This window comes from Mobula birostris, chromosome 30, assembly GCF_030028105.1.
Source record: "Mobula birostris isolate sMobBir1 chromosome 30, sMobBir1.hap1, whole genome shotgun sequence".
NCBI classification, from domain to species: Eukaryota; Metazoa; Chordata; class Chondrichthyes; order Myliobatiformes; family Myliobatidae; genus Mobula; species Mobula birostris.
Genome location: NC_092399.1, coordinates 14,240,236 through 14,262,816, shown reverse-complemented (window position 1 = coordinate 14,262,816; position 22,581 = coordinate 14,240,236). Strand labels below are relative to the sequence as shown.

Below are 22,581 nucleotides of genomic sequence, written 5' to 3'. Positions count from 1 at the left end.
TAAACGAATTCTCAGTAATGTTACTAGAAGTTAGCTAGTGTGCATAAATTTTCCATAATTCTATTCTATGCTGGTTGCAAATACTAAGATACTAAACTAACCTGAATCCCAGCATGGCTGCACAAGTAGAAATCGAACTCAAATGGGTGGGTGATGTTGGTATCAACTGTTGTTCCTGCTGGTATGTTCCCACTTTTACCAATCTGGAAAAATAAATGATCAGCATTTAATAAGTTTTGAAAGAAGTATTTTCCTATATTCAGACACTTATGGGTTCATAAGGTTTGTACTGTACATTAACTCTAAGTGCATTTTCATGTTTGTGCACATTCAAACAAGATTTTTAATGGATGTAAAATTCTTCACTTCATAAAGCTGTTGGCTTTAGTACCCTTGGGACTGTTAAATCATATATGCATAGCACAAGTACAAGAAAGCAACAGAGAGATAGATTCTGCAAGCATTGAATCTGAAAATATATCCTGCATACAAGAATGGATAGTTCTTATTCCACATTGCAGCCTTATCATGTTTGTTATTTACATGAATAAACATTGAATGAATGGAAAAATTTAGTGTGATTATGTAATTAACGATTTTGATAATATCCCAGTAGTAGTAATAATAAATTGTAATAAAATTGAGGATTTTTTTCTTGGTAATACATGATTATCCTAATCTATGCAAAAAAAAAAATTTAATGTTTTTGTTTCTGGAACTTTAAAGAGAACTTATCAGTAGTGGGTGAAGAACAATGGATGAAAACAGCTGCCCCAGAAAAGTCTCTGATAAGGAACTTACATTAATATATGAATTCCCTGTTAGTTGAAGTCTAAACGATTAACATAGTATGTTATAGATAAAATTTCCCAAGATAAACAGACTATATTTTAATCAATATTCCATTATTTTAATCAACGAATTTGACTCAATTTTAATGCTGCATAGGTTAGCCAGAGGAAATACGTAGACTAGTTTCTTAAATCTTCTGGGCACTCAAAAGACTAGGCACAAAATGCATGTCACAGGACAGGAAGATTCTCACTTTTGACACTGAAAATTAATTCACACATACTAGCAATTTCAAATTAAAAAGTATTAGAAGCTCACAGCTTGTCAGACAGTGTGAGTGAAAAGAAAAACAGAATGTTTCAGGTTGAAGAATATATTAATGAACATTATTCAGGCCATTGAGCTTGTACATCATGCAAGGAGGCACCAAAAGTGTTGTTGCAATCAGTGCCTTCAAAAGAAGAGAAGAGGGAACGATAAAACACAGCAATGAAACAATAACCATTGTTCCTTCCGTTAGTTTTCAGTGCAGTTATTTCATTTCACCTTACCCTCTCACTTTTATCTGCACAGAAGAGTCGCGTATGATGTCGTTTCTGGACAACTATGTAGGTAATTCCAGGTTGATAATCTTTTTCCAGTTTGATACACGCATCACGAATAGCCAGGAGCTCATAGTGTAAAATCTGGGAAACGAAGTTTCATATAATTTGTTAGTTCAAATAAACATCAAACACATGAGATGTAACTGTTTATTAAATGCTCTTTTTTAAACCAAAGAAATGAGGAACTTAACAGCATGTGAAGTATATGCCTGCAAAGGAGAGATGTTTTAAAAACCAGTTATATTGCCAAAGTATTATTTTGGGTAGGATCTGAAAGCCCCATTAAAACTTTCACTGGAGATTCTGTGCAGGGACCAGCCCTTTTACATTATTCAAATCACACATCATACAGTGTGCACTCTCTAAGTTACCTCATTTGAATTATAGCTCCTAGCAACTTTATACCATTGATAATAGCTGTCCATATTCCACACTACCTTTCCTCCCATTGAGAGTGCTAAGCATAACAAAGGAGAACAGTTAGTACAAAAATTAAACCCAGTTTAATTTTTTTTTGTTGATATTGTTCACCTGCCTGTATCTAAATCCATCAAGGTAACCCCTGTAGATCTGAACACTGCTTCAGTTGACTTGTACGACTTTGGCCATTTCAGCTGTTTACTTCATTGAGTGATTGGAACTTTGAGCTACCTGTGGTAATTGTCCTTCAGGGACACCATCTCTATAGAAAATAATCCTCGTTGGCTTGAAACGGGTTGATTTGTAAAACTGGATGAGGAGTTCTCGAACCATGTAAGAAAGGTCTTCGATGATCTCTTGACGGGGTCGCTGAACACGGACCGTAGCACAGTATCGACTTGGATGAGCATCCATGCTGCCAACCACCTGGTGAGAAACAGAAGTCTCAGGAGAACATCTTTCTACTGACACAACAATGTCAAAAAACAATTTCTCAATGCACCTCAATAACCTAAATCAAGACTCAGTTGGATAATAAACTGCCATAAATGTTTCTGTCCGTAAGTGATCTTGTTGTACTCGAGTGACTGCAGAATTGCACAGAAAATTACGGTGGCTCCTGTTCCTAATCTCAAATATACAGAATTAGAAGATTTCATATTCAATTATCTGAATTATTATGAAATGTCCTCAGTAACTCTCATCTTTTAAAATGAAATAAACGAAGGTCTTTGAGTGATTTTGCATATTCACAACATTGCAGGTTCTCCCTGTGCATGACTCTAAGTGCTGTCTATACTGGCTGAGTTACCCTTACTCATTCCCACTGTAGTGTTCTGCTTCCCAAATCTGTAACCTAAGCTCAGATTCCTGCCTTCTCATGCACTCCATTTATAAATGCACTTTATTAGTATGAAGATTTCACACAAAAGTCATCCTAAAGATGAGATGAGCTTTATTTTACATGTATATTGAAACATACATTGAAAGGTGTCATTTGCAGCAAAGCAAATCAGCAAGGATTGTGTGGGGGGAGGGGGGCAGGATTGCGTGGGGGGAGGGCGGGGGAAGGCAGGCTGCAAGTGTTGCCACATTTCTGGCACCAACGTAGCATACTCACGACTTACTAACTCTGACCATACACCTTTGGAATGTGGGAAGCAACAAGAGAACCTAGAGGAGAGTGTCGCACTGCCATGGCATTTTGTGCATATACTGGTCAGTTACCTCAATTTGGCCAGACTTATGATTTAACTATTGGAATAATCTTACCACATTTTTGCCGATTAAAAAAATTCCCTGTGAACTTCCGAGCTTTCCAGAATGCTTCAATGGCATGTGACTTGGATAAGTACAAGCCAAAGGTTGTACAGCTGAGCAGATCTTGTAAATCCGGTTAGTACTTAACATCAGTAGCAGTTAGCACTTTAGTCCTGGGTATGACTCTAAACTGCAACCGATGATGAGGCTCTGATTGGGGACTTTCAGAGCTTTGGGGAAAGTGGAGTTACCCTTTAGTCATTCATTGCTCCCAGGGCCGTTCTGACCCGGAATGGTAGCATCTGCAAGGGTTCTTGCTCAGGATACAAGGCCAATGGCAGATCTGGCAGTTTCAGTAACTGAACTTAGGATGGAGAAGGCGGATGAGCCATGACCTCAAATGGCTATAGTATAGGCGGATGAACATTTCGGAAGGGAAATGGCGATTTCTTTAGTTTGCCCAACGGTAGGCAATAGCAAACCACCACTGCTATTTGCTAAGAAAACCATGGTCAAACTCACAAAATGTATCACACAACAACAGCGTCAAGAGGATCTTCAAGAAAATTCTGAAGATGCTTCGCTCGGTAGGGTTGATTCTGGTCAGCAGGGGATCCCCGACCGTCATCAAGCTACTGCTCATAAAATTCAAGTAACACAAAAGGAAATTATTGCCACTTGGAATGTAAGAACCCTATATCAAGCAGGAAGATTGGACAATGTGATAAATGAATTGGAAAGCCTAAAAATTATCATGGGAATTAGCGAAGTTCGTTGGATAGGTGCCGGAAAATGTCAGATTAGAAATAAAACACTAGTTTATTCTTGTGGAACATCCCATACTAATGGAGTAGGAATTCTTATGGATGAAAACATGGCTAAAAGTGTTTTAGGACATTGGGCAATATCAGAAAGAGTGCACCTTGTTAGATTCAGAGGACAACCATTTGATTTAGCAATTATACAGGTATATGCACCAACAACAGGTGGAACAAATGAGGATATAGATAAATTCTATGAAGAGTTTGAACAAGCAAAGAATGGATGTAAATCTCAAGATATTGTTATTGTCTTGGGAGATCTAAATGCTAAGGTAGGACAAGGTACTGTTGGAAATACCATAGGAAAATTTGGACTGGGGAAAGAAATGAATGAGGTGAGAAATGGGTAGAATGGTGCAAGATGAATAATCAGGTCATTATGAACACCTACTTTAAAAACCATCCAAGATGCTCGTGGATCTGGAAAAGTCCAGGTGATAGCACCAGAAATCAAATTGACTTTATTACTATAAACCAAAGATTTAGAAACTCAATGCAAAACATACCCAGGTGCAGACTGTAATAGTGACCATAACCCAGTGGTATGTCATGTAAAAGTAAAACTTAAAAAACTAAAGAAGCAAAAACCTGAACAATCCCTTGACTACTTGCAATTAATTAAAGAAAACTTAAGACAAAAATTTACAATTGAAGTAAGGAATAGATTTCAAAGTCTAGAAATAGAATCTATTGAAGATGATAGCAATCATGTAGAAATGAAATTTAACTCTCTAAAGGATGCCTTGGTAGAATCAGCAAAGTCAGTGATTCCTAAAAAAGAAAAAAAGCACAAAGAATAAATGGATGACAGATGAAATCGAAAATCCAATGGAAGGAGACAGAAGAAAGCAAATCCTATAGAATGTAAGTCCTTAGATAAAAAAGATAAAAGCTTATGTCAAAAAGCCAAAGAAGAATGGTTAAACCAGGAATGTGAGCAAATAGAAAGAATCCCTATTACTGATCCAAAAAGGTTACATCAACAAATCAAGAATATCACTGGTAAAAAGCTCCTCTGTTCTTCAGGTGGATGTTTGAAAGCAAAGGGTGGTACCATTATCATGGAAAAAGATGAGATTATGAACAGATGGACTGAGTATATTCAGGAATTGTTTGAAGATGATCGAGGCGAAAAACCAGAAATTAAGAAAAACACTGAAGGTCCAAGTATTTTAAAAATCTGAAGTTCGTAATGCAATAAATAAGATGAAGAAAGGAAAGGCAGCAGGTCCTGATGAACTAGTAATAGAACAAATTATCGCCCTTGAAGATTATGGAATTGAAAAACTTACTGATTTAATCAATGACACTTATGAGACTGGAATAATACCAGAAGAGATGGAAAAAAAAATCAGTATTTATCACTCTTCCTAAGAAAGCTGGAGCAATAGAATGTGAATTACATAGGACCATAAGTTTAATGAGTCATATCACCAAGATACCTCTAAGAATTTTGATGACAAGAGCTAAAAGTAAGATACAAGCTGAAACAGGCAAAGAACAATGTGGTTTTGTGAAAGACAAGGGTACAAGAAACGCAATATTGATGTTAAGGATACTATCAGAATGAGCTATTCAAGTGCAAAAGGATTTGTTTGTTTTATCGACTACACAAAAGCATTTGATAAAGTGAAGCACAATAAATTATTTGAAATATTACATAAAACTCTAGATCTAGATTTGAAAGACCTCCACCTAATCAGAAATCTGTACCGGGAACAAACTGCTGCTGTAAGAATAGATGGAGAAGCAAGTCAGTTTGTGAAAATCAAGAGAGGCATTAGACAAGGGTATGTTTTCTCCCCTGATTTACTTAATGTGTCAATGTGGCAAAAAATAAGAGACATCTTGGGAATCAAAGATGGCGGTGAAAACATCAATAATTTCAGGTATGCGGATGACTGTTAATTGCAAGTACGGAGGAAGAACTACAAAACTTATCTGATATAATTGTTGAAGAAAGTGCAAAAATGGGTCTATCTATCAATTGCAAAGACAGAATGTATGGTGATATCCAAAAGAAGGAGAATCCTATCTGCAGGCTGAGAATAAACAGGGAAGACATAAAACAAGTACTGGACTTTTGCTACTTAGGAAGCTGGGTGACATCAGATGGCAGGTGCGACATGGACATCAAAAGAAGAATAGGGATGGCAAAAGACACTTTTACGAGAATGAAGAGTATACTGACCAATACTAAACTAGGCATGACAACCCACCTCAGAGTACTGAAATGTTACGTTTATCTAGTTATGTTATATGGCTCAGAATGTTGGACAATATCTAGTAACATGAGGAAACGAATTGTAGCAGCAGAGATCTGGTTTTTGGGGAAGATGCAAAGAATATCATGGACGAAATGAATATCTAATGAGGATGTCGTGAACAGAGCAAACACAAAAGGAGAAATAATGTATTAGATCATGAAAAGGCAACGTAACTTCATTGGACATGTGATTAGGAAAGAGGAGTTAGAATGCATGGTAATTACGGGAAAGATTGAAGGGAAGAAAGCAAGAGGAAGACAAAGACAAATGATCATGGAGACAGCAGCCAGAGAACTGGAAATGAATACCAATGAATTGATCCACTTGACCCGAAGCAGGAGTGTGTAGGCCATGGCAGTCAAACCTCCAACTAGAGGAACGGAGTCGTCGACACTAAAGTTTTCTTTTCTCCCATTTTTTATGATGTTAAAACAGCCCAGGTCCTTTTTTTTTTTTTTAGTTTAGTTGATTAATTCTGTTCAGATTAGTTTTTTTTTGGGGGGGGAGGATTATTATTCTTTTTAAATTTTTTTTCCCTTTTTCATGATTTTTGTCTAGTTATTTCTCTTTGTTCTGTATTATCCATTGGTATCCTTTATGATTGGGAGTTTTGTCAATTAATTTTTTAGTTTTATAATTACTCATGTTAATTATAACAATGTATTCCCAATAACTTTGTATTACTACTTTGTCATGTTTATATTTTGTGAAACTAATAAAAAGATTGAAAAAGAAAAAAAAAAGAAAACTCAAACTAGGCACTGCACCTGATGATGCTGATGATGATTTAACATCATGAAAGAAAACTCCTTGCCAGGAAGTGGATGTATTGACATGAAGCAGCTTCGGAATGAGCTGCAGTTCCTAAAGGGGATTCAAGACTGATTGCTCTTGATTCTGGCTTGGCAGCTTCAACTTCAACTTCAACCATCAAAGGCTTTGGAAGAGTAGAGCAGTGGCAGATATTGACTGCAGCATCCAAGTGCACAGCATTAATGGATGCTTATGAGATGTTAGGTATCACTCTGCCTACCATCACAACAGGTCCACAGCAGATGCCATTTCAATGGCCGTTCACTCAGCTCTGGAACAGCTGGACAGTGAGGCTACTACAGCTTAGCATTCAACACTATCATCCCCTTGAAACTAATCACTGCGCTCCTAGACCCAGACACCTTCCTGTGCAATTGAATCCTCGATTTCCTCACTTGCAGATACCAGTCAGTGTGTATTGGCTACAATATCTCCTCCACAATCACCATCAACACAGATGTGCCACAAAGCTGTGTGCATAGACCCCTGCTCTACTCACTTTATACCTATGATTGCGTAATTAAGCACAACTTCAATGCCATACTTAAGTTTACTGATGACAACATTGTTGTTGGCTGAACCAAAGGTGCTGATGGAAGGAGACTGAAAATCTGGTTGAATGGTGCCGTAACAACCTATCGCTCAATGTCAGCAAAACCACAGAGATGGTTATTGATTACAGGAGGTGGTGGCAGAAATCCATGAACCAGTCCTCATTAAGGGAGCAGGGGTGTAGAGAGACAGTAAATTTAAATTCCTTGATGTTAGTATATCAAAGGATCTGTCCTGGGATCAGCATGTAAATACCATCACAAAAAAGGTACGATGGCACCTTTACCTTCTTAGAAGTTTGGGTAGATTCGGCACGTTATCTAAAACTTTGACAAACTTCTATAAATGCACAATGGAGAGTATCCTGACCGGTTGCACCACAGCCTGGTAAGGAAACACCAATACCCAGGAATGGAAACATCTACAAAAGGTGGTGGATATAGCCCAGTCCATCACAAGCAAAACCACTGAGCACATTTACGAGGAGCACTGGAACAAGACAGCAGCACTCACTATCAAGGATTCCCCATCATCCAGGCCATGCTCTCTTCTTGTTACTACCAATGGGCTGGAGGTACAGGAGCCTTAGGTCCCACACAACCAGGTTCAGGAACAGTTATTACCCTACAACGAACAGGCTGCTGAACCAGTGTGGATAACTTCACTCACCTCAATGCTGAACTAATTCCACAACCTACAAACTCACTTTCAAGGACTCTGCAAGTCAGTATTATTTATTTACTTCTAAAAAAAAAATGATTTGCATGATTTGTCTTCTTTTGCATATTTGTTGTTTGCCAGTCTTTGTTATAAATTGTATTGTATTTATTTTCTTGTAAAAGCCTCAAGGAAACTAATCACAAGGTAGTATATGGTGACAAATACATACCTTGATAATAAATTTACCTTGAACCCTCCAAGAAACCCAACACCTATTATTACTGCCTAGACAAGTATGTGCATTCATGTCAATGCTTCAGAAGACAGCAGCACTTTTACACTTGTCAACGCTTGCACTTTGGGCCAAAGTAGCTGAGTCAAATTCTCCTTATGTTGCAGCCAAGATTCAAAATGAAGCAGTTCCTACTGGAGCTTCATTTCTCAGGCACATTTGGAAATGAATTGTTACTATCTATACATAGTGAAACCTCAATAATCCAGTACCATTGGTACTATGGCGGTGCAAGGTTTTCCAGACGATTGGATGTTATTCCAATGAACACACTAGCACTTGTAGTTGTTGCAAGGTAATGGAATAAATTACTGTGTTTAAAGAGACTGTGGGAAACGAGAACCCAATGAATTTATAAGTAAGGGGGAAGGCCTCAGAGAGTTTGAGAAGTCAAGAAATGGGGCTCCAGTGAGTATTAAGAGCATGGGAAGTGAGTCACTGGTGACCTTGAGGAATGTTGGACAGTTTACTCAGTAAGCCAGATGCTGAACCATCTGGCTATCTGAACAACTGAATAGTGGATTATCAGAACCTTATGATGACCGAAGCCCCGATTAAAAATACACAAACCAATGAGAAACACATTCATCATTTGTTAGGAAGTTTCAGAAATTTGCCTTTTTTTTTGCTTAAAAATGCTGAGGTGCTAAGAAAGTGTGTAATTTGAATTGGTTACTGTTGAAAACAGCTCTCTGAGTGCAAGTTAACTTGTTTTTTACAATGCCATGAAGAAAGCAAGTGTATGTGGGACTTCATTTCTCACGAATCTCTCTAATTCATGGATAAAAATACTTCAATTATATTTCACAGGTAACAATCGAAGTAATAATACCAGACAATATAAACTTACTGCTGTTATTGAGGGCTTCTTGCCATCTCCAGCTGGTGGGTGTGTGACATCAGCTCCCAAGAAGATCACAGGCTGCTGGAACACAGCTGAACTGGAAAAGAAACAGGTGGAAATTATTAATAAACCTGCCTAAAGTGAACAAATTATTGAAACACTGAATTGAACAACAAGCTACAATATTGCTAAAATTTTATTTTGTTAAAAATAAAGAACCTCATGCCCATTTTATGGTACTTTCCTAAATTTTCTATTTATGGACTGCACAAGCCATGTATGATCATTTAAGGCTTCTAGGCAAAAGTTATAAAATAAGTATTTCAATTAACTTCTCAGCATTTAATTTTCATATACTCTGTTCAATCATCATCTATTTATTTTGTACAGAAATCGAAAGTCTTGATATTGGTAGGTATGAATTCTTGGCTTTGATCCACTTCCTGATTTCACAATTCCAAGTCACAATTGTCCTGCTGAGAGGCTTTTCAGAATAGTGTTATAACTGTTAGATGCTAATTTACTGCTACTGCTTCTGCCCTGTAACAATTACAGTCGGGTATCAATCTAGTAATTGGACTGAAAAAAAAGCAAAAAGACCCCTCCAGATTTTGTCACTGTTAAATTATCGAAAGCATAATTGCACAAACATAAATGCAAGAACAAAAATAGCACATTAAGACATGAAAGGCAAGGAATGCCGAACTTGATTCAACTGAAATTGCAGAATTTGTTTCACAGCTATTGCAAAGATGCTTGTAAATTAGCACTTAAAACATGAAGTACTACCTTGCAGATTGCATGTAACAGAACATGTAAATATGATTTAATTTTAACTTAAATCAGTCCCAGCCTGTTGATGAGAAATGCTGTAAAATTTTCTCCCAATATCATTTAATCCCCAATATTGGCTTTAGAGCCAATATTTTATCTAATTATAGTGCTGTGAAATGCCTAGGATGTTTTTAGGCTTTTCTGATTTGTCATTACAGTAGCCTAAAAAAAACTCAGAAGCAGTTCCATCTCTATAGCTGCTCTTATTGTTCTAACGTATATAATCATATGGATTAACTAACCAGAAACTTACTGATAAATGACAGATGCTATGTATTAGCATGGACTTTTTAAAATCTTTAAGTATATTTTCATTTCTCTCTCATGTAATCCTTCAGTGTTAAGGAAGAGATACTTCCTTTCTAGTTCTGCAAAGGAATATGGGACCAGCCTCTTCAGTCGCTGGTGAGCAAGGGGGGAAGGGAAGAGAAGAGGGGCAATTACCCTAAGTTTGAGAAATCAATGTTCATGCCATCATGTTGATGGCTGCCCAAATGGAATTGTAAGGTGTTGTTCCTCCAACCCAAGTGTGGCCTCATTGCGGCAGCAAAGGAGGCCATGGACTGAAATGTCGGAATGGGAATGGGAAGCAGAATTAAAATGGGTGGCCACCGAGAGATCCCGCTTTTTCTGATGGACTGAGCTCGGCAAAACGGACTCACAATATGGGTCCAGACCGCAATCCCTGCTGTCGACCTCAATAGTTCTAACAATCAGTTCTGAACAGATTCAGAACCGGGACTCCGCTGCCATCAACGCAGGTTCCAACAACCCCAGACACCTTCGAAGTGCCTATTGAGCAACCGCCGACTCCAGCCTGGACCATGACCAACAGCACCTCCAGTCTGGCCCATTACACGTTGCGCTGGAACCCCAGACTCCACTTACACCACCACCACTCTGCCATCCCATGCCTCTCGGGTTCCGCCAGCTTTTGGGTCCTTGGAGACTCCATCTTCCTCTCACCACACCTTCTCTGAACATGCCTACTCTCCTCTCTCCTCAGACACTACCAACCCTCTTTTCCCTTCCGATCTGTCCTCAGCAAGGGCCTCACTGTTGCCCCCTGCACCCACATCTCCATGAGTGATGCTGAGCTCTTGCTCTGTTGTCACCATGCCTACCTCTTTGGCAAGGACTCTCTAGCCTGCACCATTGATCCCTTCTTCCATCTTCAACCATCCTCCCCTTCCTGGACACCCCGCTCTGGGTCTACTGCTTGATCTAGACCTTTTCATTGCTAACTGCCAATGAGATATCAACCTTCTCGACTTTACTACTCGTTTCCCCAACTCTAACCTCACTCCTTCCAAATGCATTGCTCTCCACTCTCCTAACTTCACAATCAAACCCACAGATTTGGGAAGGGGTGTGTGTGTGTGCTGTAGTAGTCTGGCAGACTGGCCTCTACCTTGCTGAGGCCCAGCAACAACTCTCGGACACTTCCTCTTACTTACCCCTTGAACAGGACCCCACTAAGGAGCATCAGGCCATTGTCACCCCCACCATCACTGACCTTATTAACTCTGGGGATCTCCCATCCACTGGCACAAACCTCAGTTCCCTTACCCCATACCCCCTATTTCTACCTCCTTCCCAAGATCCATAACCCTGCTTCCGTCGTTTCAGCTTGTTCCAGCCCAACTGAACTTATACCTGCGCACCTTGACTCTGTTTCATTCCCCACTGCACCCCCTCGCCCCAGTTCAGTCCCTTCCTACCCATACCCGTGACACTTCACATACTCTTGATCTTTTCAATGGCTTCAATGCTCCCTCGCCCTGGTTGTCTCATTTTCACTATGGATACCCAGTGCCTACACAGCTCCATCCCCCATCAAGAAGGCCTCAGAGCCCTCCGCTTCTTTCTGGACACCAGGCCCAACCAGTTTCCCTCCACCACCACTCTTCTTCATCTGGTGGAACAGGTCCTCACACTCAATAATTTCTCCTTCAGCTCCAATTGCTTCCTTCAAACAAAAGGTGTAGTAGCCACAGGCACTCGCAGGAGTCTCAGCTGTGTCTGCTACGTGGAACACCTTATATTTCAAGCCTACATTGGTATCACTCCCCAATTTTTCCTACGCTACATCAACGACTGCAGTGGTGCTGCTTCCTGCACCCATGTTGAGCTCATTGACTTCATCAACTTTTGCCTCCAGCTTCATGGTCATAGTCATACTTTATTAATCTCGGGGGAAATTGGTTTTCATTACAGTTGCTCCATAAATAATATAGTAATAGAACCATAAATAATTAAATAGTAATATGTAAATTATGAAATAAGTCCAGGACCAGCCTACTGGCTCAGGGTGTCTGACCCTCCAAGGGAGGAGTTGTAAAGTTTGATGGCCACAGGCAGGAATGACTTCCTATGACGCTCTGTGCTGCATCTCGGAGGAATGAGTCTCTAGCTGAATGTACTCCTGTGCCCACCCAGTACATTATGTAGTGGATGGGAGACATTAACAAGATGGCATGCAACTTGGACAGCATCCTCTTTTCAGACACCACGAGAGAGTCCAGTTCCATCCCCACAACATCACTGGCCTTACAAATGAGTTTGTTGATTCTGTTGGTGTCTGCCACCCTCAGCCTGCTGCCCCAGCACACAACAGCAAACATGATACCACTGGCCACCACAGACTCGTAGAATATCCTCAGCATCGTCCGGCAGATATTAAAGGACCTCAGTCTCCTCAGGAAATAGAGACGGCTCTAACCCTTCTTGTAGACAGCCTCAGGGTTCTTTGACCAGTCCAGTTTATTGTCAATTCGTATCCCCAGGTATTTGTAATCCTCCACCATGTCCACACTGACCCCCTGGATGGAAACAGGGGTCACCGGTACCTTAGCTCTCCTCAGGTCTACCACCAGCTCCTTAGTCTTTTTCACATTAAGCTGCAAATAATTCTGCTCACACCATGTGACAAAGTTTCCTACCGTAACCCTGCACTCAGCCTCATCTCCCTTGCTGATGCATCCAACTATGGCAGAGTCATCCGAAAACTTCTGAAGATGACAAGATTCTGTGCAGTAGTTGAAGTTCGAGGTGTAAATGGTGAAGAGAAAGGGAGACAAGACAGTCCCCTGTGGAGCCCCAGTGCTGCTGATCACTCTGTCGGACACACAGTGTTGCAAGCACACGTACTGTGGTCTGCCAGTCAGGTAATCAAGAATCCATGATACCAGGGAAGCATCCACCTGCATCGCTGTCAGCTTCTCCCCCAGCAGAGCAGGGCGGATGGTGTTGAACGCACCGGAGAAGTCAAAAAACATGACCCTCACAGTGCTCGCTGGCTTGGCCAGGTGGGCGTAGACACGGTTCAGCAGGAAGACAATGGCATCCTCAACTCCTAGTCGGGGCTGGTAGGCGAATGGGAGGGAATCTAAGTGTGGCCTGACCATAGGCCGGAGCAGCTCCAGAACAAGTCTCTCCAGGGTCTTCATGGTTTCCACCCTGCCCACAACTTTACCTGGTCCATTTCCAACACCTCCCTGCACCTTCTTGATTGCTCTATCTGGAGATAGCTTATCCACTGATACCTTTTAAAGCCACGGATTCTCACAGCTACTTGGACTACCTCTTCCCACCCTGTCACTTGTAAAAATGCCACCCCCTTCTCTCAATTCCTCCATCTCTGCCACATCTGCTCTCAGGATGAGGTTTTTCATTCCATAACTAATGAGGTGTCCTCCTTCTTCAAAGAAAGGGGCTTTCCTTGCTCCACCATCAATGCTGCCCTCAACTGCTTCTCTTCCATTTTACGTATGTTTGTCCTCATCCCATCCACCTGCCACCCCACCAGGGATAGGGTTCCTCGTTTTCACCTACCACCCCACCAGCCTCTGTGTCCAGCACAAGCTTCCACAATTTCTGTCATCGCTTATGGGATCCTACCACCAAGCACACCTCTTCCCCCTCCCCCGTGCCCCCTCACTTTCAGCTTTCTGTGGGGATCACTCCCTTTGTGACTTCCTAGCCCATTCATTCCTCCCCACTGATCTCCGTCCTGACACTTATCCTTGCAAATAGAACAAGTGCTATAACTGCCCCTATACCTCCTCTCTCATTACCATTAAGGGCTCCAAACAGTCCTTCCAGGTGAGGTGACACTTCACCTGTGAGTCTGCTGGGGTCATCTAATGCATCTGGTGCTCCTAGTGTGGCCTCCTGTATATTGGTGAGACCTGACGTAGATTAGGAGACTGCTTTGCTGAGAAAAAGTGAAATCTTCTGGTGGCCACCCATTTCAATTCTACCTCCCATTGCCATATGCCAGACCATGACCTCCTCTACTGTCGCGATGAGGCCACACTCAGGTGGGAAGTACAACACTTTATATTCTGCCTGGGAAGTCTCTAACCTGATGGCGTGAACATTGATTTCTCAAACTTTCAGTAATCCCCCTCCCCTTTCACCATTCCCATTTCCCTCTCTCATCATATCTCCTTACCTGCCATCACCTCCCTCTGGCGATTCTCCTCCTTCCCTTTCTTCCATGGCTCTCTGTCCTCTCCTTATCAGATTACCCCTTCTCCAGCCCTTTACCTCCTTCACCAATCAACTGCCCAGCTCTTTACTTCAACCCCTCCTTCCTGGTTTCACCTATCATCTACTACCTTGTACTTCTTCCTCTCCTCCCCCCACCTTCTTACTCTGACTCCAAATCTCTTTTTTCCAGTCCTGTTGAAGCGTCTCAGCTCGAGACATCAACTGTATACTTTCTTTCCCCAAAAGGTGCTGCCTGGGCTGCTGAGTTCCTCCAGCATTTTGTGTGTATTACTTTGATTGCCAGCATCTGCAGATTTTCTCTTGCTTGACATTGCTTGGAATGCTGTACACTCTTTGCAGTATTTGCATCTGAGCTCTGTGTCACTCTTTCACACCTTCAAGGCTGCTCCTCCTCTGTTTCAGTAGTCAATGGTGAGGGATTCATAAGTGTTGGTATGAACGTTACATTCCTCCCCCAGGGAGGAGTCTATAAAATTTAGTGAGTTTTTTTTATATAAGTGTTGCAATGTCTTTGTTCTAGTTATAAAATCTTTTAGTATGACAGGGCTCAACGTACTTGCTTTTGGGGACTAAAGTCAGATATGTGAATCATGTGGCCCATTCATCTGAGTGCGATCAGGACTTTGATCCTGGAAACAGTGGTGTGATAAAGGATGCTATTAGCTTTACAATTCTGATATAACTGCCGAAAACCCTTAACAATATCATCAATGAGGTTCCTGCAAATTCTCAAGGGTTTTCTGCAGTTATCCATGTGTTGGAAACATATTAGGATCATTGCAGATTAGTAAACCATAAGCTCTATGTTTAGTCTAAAGTCTTGGTCTTCAAATATGACCTTAAATATAGAGCTCACGTTGGGCAAAATAATTATAATCATTCTTTTCATGCTTTCCACAGAAATCTCAGTTTTGATAAGAATGTCAGCCTGCCTGACAGCTTCATGTTCCAGTATCAGGTACAAATAGAAGATATAAGATTAGCTTTATTTGTCGCATGCACATTTAAACATGCAGTGAAATTCATCGTTCTGCATCAACATCGTGGAGATCTCTAGAATTAAGTACATTTTAACATTCAGTTTAACCAAACTTCTAAGAAGAGACTTCATCCAACTAATAAAAGTTACTGTATATAGGAACTTTTAAATGCAGAATTTCTCGTGTCACATGAATCAATTTACTGTCAAAATATAGCTTGTCACACGTTATGATCTTGCACAATTTCACGAATTAGAACATCTTTGAAATAGGAAACACACCAAAATAAAGTCCACCAAAAAAAAGCACCAAGATGTATTTCTTAACATACAGATGGTGGAAAAGCTTCATTTGCTTTCCTCTTCTCCTTTCCAAAATGAAAGAAGCACAGTCAATTCTATAAAACTCTCACATGGAGAATAAAAGAGGAATGGAAGTTATGACTGGTTCCAGATAGCCAGATAAACAAATACCTGATAGTCACTATTAAAATCTAAAGAAAACCTGCCATTTTGTGAGCTTCCAAAAAGGTAGCAAAGGTTTTGAATTAAGTGTGCTAATGATATACCCCACCGTCAGCTGTACCGTTCCTCATCTTTTCAATTTGACAAAGAGTTTAAAGGAATAAAACATTTTGATTTCACATGAAATTCTGTAAACGGGTTTTTCATCCAGCACTTGTAAATTGGCCCATAGAACCTCCATAAAATGAGCACAATGATGAGAACTTTCAATGTTTTCTAGTCATAAGTGGGGTCTTGAACAAAGGAGAGAATTTCTCACAGTCCATATCAAAACTGTTGTTTTAGCTGCCTATCAATTTTAATACCAACTAGACTAATGTTAATTTACTTACATGAAATACAAGTCTTACCGTTGATGAGGCACTAGAATGTTGTTGATTCCACCCAATTTCACATTGATCTTCAGGCAGAGGTTTGAAAGTGTCTGAGGAGATGTTCTCACAACATTTTTCACCTGAACACATTGTGTGGCCATACCAAGAAGAGTATCACCTACACGCTTCACTTCAGCTGCATAGGAGGAGAAAAACATCATTGTCACAAAGCAGGTAATATAGTTTTGTAATTGTTATTGTTTATTGGGAATATTTAAATTAATAGGACAGATCTCTCATTACCAAAATTTTGAAAATAATTCTTAGATTTTGTTAATTATTATATGCTTGTTTGAAGTAATGACTTACTGGATAAATTGTCTGAGCTTTTCACCTGAGAATACTAAGAACTCAGCTAACATTAGCAGATGTTAGATAAGGCTTCATAATTTTCAATAAAAGTACTGTACAACATAGATTGAAAGAATCGCTCCTGACTTTTTGACTCCTGAAACTATCAATATTTGCAAAGAGATGCCTCCACAGGCAACAAGAATTGCATACCCTGCTGCAGATATTAATTTTATTCTTTCTGCCTCTCTCCTCCTGAAGCATTAACTGTTTCTTTGTACAGAATCTAGTGCGTACTTTTTAATTTCATTTGATAATGCGGCAGCACTTATTACAGATGGCCAGCCTTTGAAGTGTAAGCTGTAATGTTAAATATCACCAAACTACCTGAATCTAAGAGAAATTTAAAATTGTGTCCTAATCCTGTATTTGACCAGAGCCTGCAGGTTAATTTACAATTGGCACTAGTGCTTTGCAATTATGGTAGATAATACAATCCAATCTGCTCCTCTGTAAACCTGAGGTTTGTATTTATTTTTAATAAATCATTTGCATGCCCCGCTGATATCACCTGCTTTTACAAGGACTGAATTTTAGAGCATCCTGATGCAAGAACTTGACAATAGACTGAGTAAATGTGCTTGGCTTCAGGTTATTTTTTAATACAAAGGTAGTTACAGTTACAGAATATAACCCACAGAATATGGCTGCAGGAAAATGAATCAGTTACTTCATCCATAATTGACAGAAAGGAAGAATGAGAGGAAATTGATCAGTATTTGTCACCAGGTGGTGCTAGAGAACCTCTTGTATAATTGACTCAGAACTACACCAGTCCTTTGCCCTTCTTACCATAGACAGGTGTTTTCCCAGGTAGAATAACAATGACAAGCTGGAGGCCTGAATAGGTATTCTTTAGATGCCTGAACATCGGTTCCACACTGTCAGCTCCTTGTGCGTATTTACAAAAGCATGGCTGTCCCTGGATTGGCATCCCTGCATCCTTAGATATCTTCCGCAGCTGGTCAGTGAAACTCCTGTATGATTGAAAGCCATAAGTTTCAATGTTGTGTTGAACAATACAATTTTCAATGAGAACACCACGTGATTGTAATTTGATTGCTCAAAACAAAAGGCTTAAACTTCAAGCTTCATGGGAAGCTTTTGCTGTTGTGCAAATGTTCTTTTGTCATAAAATCTGTTACTGCATTACTCTCAGGAGTTGTACTTTCCTCCTTACATTTATGGCTCTCTGTATGGAAATTAGATTAAAACTAGCAATAACTGTTCATAACCATGATGTATAATCTTTCCTTTTGAACTTGCTGTTATAATTTAGTATGCTGATTGCTAAAGAACCACAAAGGTATACCAACAGACCATCGAACAGAAGAGTGAGCTGTGCACAAGAGGAATCATGTTCCACATTTTATATGCTGAGTGAAGTTGCTCTTTCCAAAGAGAGCAGACACAAATGTAGGCATTGAAACTATTTCATGCATCTTCAAAATTGAATTAATGCCTAATGAGCTGCACTCCCATCCACCCTTTTCCCACAGAGCTGGAACCCTTGCAGTGTTTCCTATAGGTTGTCCTGTAATGAGAATGTGACCATTTGAACTCAGCAACAATACCGGATAATAGTTTGGAACAATAAAGGGAGGTAGTAATTAAGATAAAATATAAAATAGAACATGGTCATTTCTTTAAAGATTGACACCCCCACTCACTTAAACCAAAACGTTACGGTTTCCAACAGGAAAAAAACAATAAAAGTGTGTTACAGTTTCTGCAGAAAATTAATCAGCATTTTAAGTAGTACAGGCTAGTAAGCAAAAATCAGGAAAAATATGCTCATGATAAACCATGTAAGTTTGATCAAGTATTTTAATGAAATAACAAAGATGACAGTGATATGTACTGTACATGAGCATTTGACAAAGTGCCTAAACCCTGTGGAATTAAAGAGACAGTAGCAACATGATAAAAAATTGGCTTAAGAACAGAAGCAGGAGTCGTAACAGATGTTTCGCAGACAAAGATGGTGATGTGGGAAGGGGAGATAAGTGGAACATACTGGTATCTCTGATCTTTTTGACGACATGAGCTTGAATATAAATAAATGATGATTTTAAAGTTTGCAGATGATATGGTAAATTATTAAGTAAATATAAAGACTACTGAAGGACAGGACAGACAAATGAAACAGGCATATACAACTAATTATTCATAACACAGGTAGATACAAGGAGGGGCAATAGCAGATAAATTTTTTAGATAGTAGCAACAAATGATTAAGTGGTGTAGAAATCTTAAAGTATCAAGTTAAGAAGGCCGCTAAAAACACAGAATGATAAAGCAAGCTAGTTATTAGTCAGCTGTGAGCGGAGCTTGGATATTTCTTATGAATATGTGGGCTTTGTGTGGGTGCTTTAGTTTCCTCCCACATTCCAAAGACAAGCTGGTAAGTTAACTGGCTACTATAAATTGCCATGAGTACAGTGGAGATAATGGGTATGCGAGAAAGAATAGGTTATAGTAGCGTAAAGGTTAGCACAACGCCTTACAATACCAGCTACATGTGTTCAATTCCTGCCGCTGTCCATAAGGAGCTTGTATGTTCTCCCCGTGACAGCGTGGGTGCTCCGGTTTCCTCCCACAGTCTAAAGACATCACTTAGGGACTTCACCATCCAAGCATATGCCCTCTTCTTATCAGCAAGGAGATACAAGAGCCTGAAGGCGCACACTCAGTGGGTTTGGGAACAGCTTTTTCCTCTCTGCCATTAGATTTCTGAATGAACACTACCTCACTGTCTGGCTCTCATTTTAAATTACTTATTTTATATTTCTTATTGTAACCATAGTAATTTTTATGTACTATCATAAAACAACAAATTTCACGAAATAGGGCAGTGATAATAAACATGATACAGAAATAGCCAGAGCTTAGGTTGCAAGAACGTATGATATATCAAAGAAAATCCCCTTTGATTAGTTTTGCCATTAAACTTCACTGAGCACTATTTCAATGTAGCCAATTAACCTGCAAGTCTTCAGTATGAGGGAGGAAACGACTTGCAAGCTTCCCTATAATGAGATTGTGACCATTTCAAATCAACAATATTGAACAGTACTTTGGAGCAATAAAAGCAGACAGCAGAAATATGGGATAGAATAAAACAAAAACAAGACTGCTCAGAGACTAAGCACGGGATTGACACCGCATGATGCGCTTTCCACAATAACAAAGTTGTAATGTTGAAGAAAGTATGCTCAATCTTTTAATAAGAAACCAGCAAAGATGAACAATCTTGTAACAATAAAAAAAATAAAGGACATAAAACTAGCGATATTGAAATAAATGCTCCAAGTGGTAATATTAACAGACTTAAGTGTTCTTTAAGTGTATTTAAGCAGGTAACAAAAAAAAATCATTCCAGTTGTCCCTCTGGAACAAAGTATGAACATGTAACAATACTTATTTGCCTCTACCTTGCCCCAACACTTGTGACAAATTACTGTGATCCATAATAAACATACAACAGAAAATACAATGCAGAGAGACAGAAAATAGCTACATGGCTCCTACACCGAATGTTATGGTTACCAAGGAAAGAGAAGGTGGGAGAAACCAATGCCGGAAAAGACAGCAGGCAAACTCTGAATATATTAGGAATGAACTTGGGACCATGGGGCTGTGAGAGACCACAGACCAGCAAAAGTTAAGAGTTTTGAGAAATCCAAAATTATGAAAAGCTTAAATTAAAGTAACACAATTTCCAGTAACATAAGAATTTGAAATGACTGTCAAAATAATCAGATTGGAAAGATGTTTATAGATAATTTTTCAAGTTGTGGTGATCTGTAAGGTATAGCCTCAAAGGTGACGGACACGTATTCAATATCAACAATCATAGAGGACTGGACAGTTGGAAAATATTTACAAGGATAAGGGGAAGGAACAGGGATTGGTGAACTGGACAGTTCTAAGCACACAGCTGGCACAGACATAATAAGCCCAATGCTTTGTATCTATGTTGCATCATCCTGTAAAACTTTGGTAATTTCTCCATCTTGCATTATTGATGTTGATATTCTCATAGTTTTGAACTTTCTTGCTCAGATCGATATGTATGATCCCATGAAACCACCTATAAAAAGCAATGGACAACTCACCACAACCTAGCCAATAATTAATCCCTCCACCAACAGTGCTAAACTGATTACTCATCCTATTTATTGGAACACTTCAATATTTCAATACGCAGTGCAATCTACTTAAGTGGCCCATCGAGGTTAATGGGGGCAGTTGCTTATTTGGGATAACTCTTAGAGAGCAAAAACCAGTGGAGAAAAAATGCTGCTTAATTGGCAGGAGACTGTTGCCAAACATTAGATAGTACACGGTGCTTAGAGTGAGCAGTTTTAAAAATAGTGTCAGTTGCACTGTTCCCTCTAGGCCTCACGGCTACGCAGTAACTGAAATGCTCCTGTGCACATAGCCTTTGTTGCTGCGCAGCTGAGAAAAAACAGATGAGAAAACTTCATCAGATGCAAGTTTCTTTGTTGTACTGTATTTCATTATACCTTTCAATTAATAAATATAAATGTGATTTTTCAATTTTTATTCTAAATATTCATAGTATGCATATTACAAAACAAACATTTAAAATGCCACGCAGTTTTCAAGCTGTGTAAAAATTTTCAGAGCAATGGTTGATCTGTGTAGCTGTAAAAAAAAATTTGAGGGAATGTTGGTCAGTCGCATGTTCTTGTGTTACGTTATTCATTTGGGCTAATAGATGCAGATTTAAAAAGTGGTGATTTTGTTTTTTTTTTAAATTTTGACTTTGAAAAATTTTACACCTTTGCCACATAAAGATTTGATACCAATCAAAAAATTTACCCTACTGGACCAAACTAAAAGCCTGCCACCTAACATCACGCAAAGTCAGTTTGCAGAGATAACTGCAGTACTGAAATTGCACGCTTGATAAGAGGTAAGATAATTCAGAAATGTTTTGCTCACTGTTGTTTCAAGCTTCAGGCTTGGAGATGCCAGAAACCGTGCATGAAAATTAAACTGAAGATTTGGGAGATGTACTCAATAAAACCATTGTATCAAAGCACGAAGGTAGAAAATAGTGATGAAAATGACACATCTGAAATTGAGCTAATGACTACACAGGATGCTAGGAACTTTATTGTTGGATTAAGACACTACCTCATGCAGGAAGGCCATTATCTGCACTAAGTGTCTGCGCTGGTTTTGTTTATTTACAGTCAATCAAAAGAACACAGCAGCATACACTGGATGAATTTCGATAACTATAAGGAACTGAAACACAGTCTTATAGTGCTGTAGAAGTACTGGTCATGTTCTAATTTGTTCTGTATTTAATTTAAATACATAATTTGTTACCCAGTTAAACAATATTTTTTATACACCTTTTTAACTATGTCCATGAAACTTCAGCTAATTGGGGCAAAATGTTGTGGTCCAGATATGTCCCAATTAACTGGAACTCACTGGATTCAGTGTTCCACACTATTGTAAATAGCATATAAATAAAGGTCTTTAGGCAGCCTTTCAAGAACTACATACACCTGAAGAGGATGATGCATAATGAAGGATAAATAGCATGATTTATATAAAAAAAAAACAAGTGCCTAACCATTTAATCAAAGAAGTATGTTGAAAATGGCTCTGGACCACATTGGGCACTAATTACATT

General features: G+C 39.4%; 1 protein-coding gene across 5 annotated transcripts in view; it reads right to left on the bottom strand.

Annotated features, from left to right (window-relative positions):
• The window catches only part of LOC140190656 (protein argonaute-1), an 87,794-nt gene that overhangs the window by 10,489 nt on the left and 54,724 nt on the right, over nucleotides 1–22,581 (bottom strand). For all 5 annotated transcript variants that reach the window (XM_072247424.1, XM_072247425.1, XM_072247427.1 and 2 more), the window contains 6 exons: nucleotides 17,697–17,881; nucleotides 16,530–16,689; nucleotides 9,333–9,423; nucleotides 2,049–2,243; nucleotides 1,344–1,478; nucleotides 102–203 (listed from right to left, as the gene is read on the bottom strand). In XM_072247424.1, coding sequence (XP_072103525.1) covers nucleotides 102–203; nucleotides 1,344–1,478; nucleotides 2,049–2,243; nucleotides 9,333–9,423; nucleotides 16,530–16,689; nucleotides 17,697–17,881 — 868 coding nt within the window. The remainder of the gene's footprint in view (nucleotides 1–101; nucleotides 204–1,343; nucleotides 1,479–2,048; nucleotides 2,244–9,332; nucleotides 9,424–16,529; nucleotides 16,690–17,696; nucleotides 17,882–22,581) is intronic.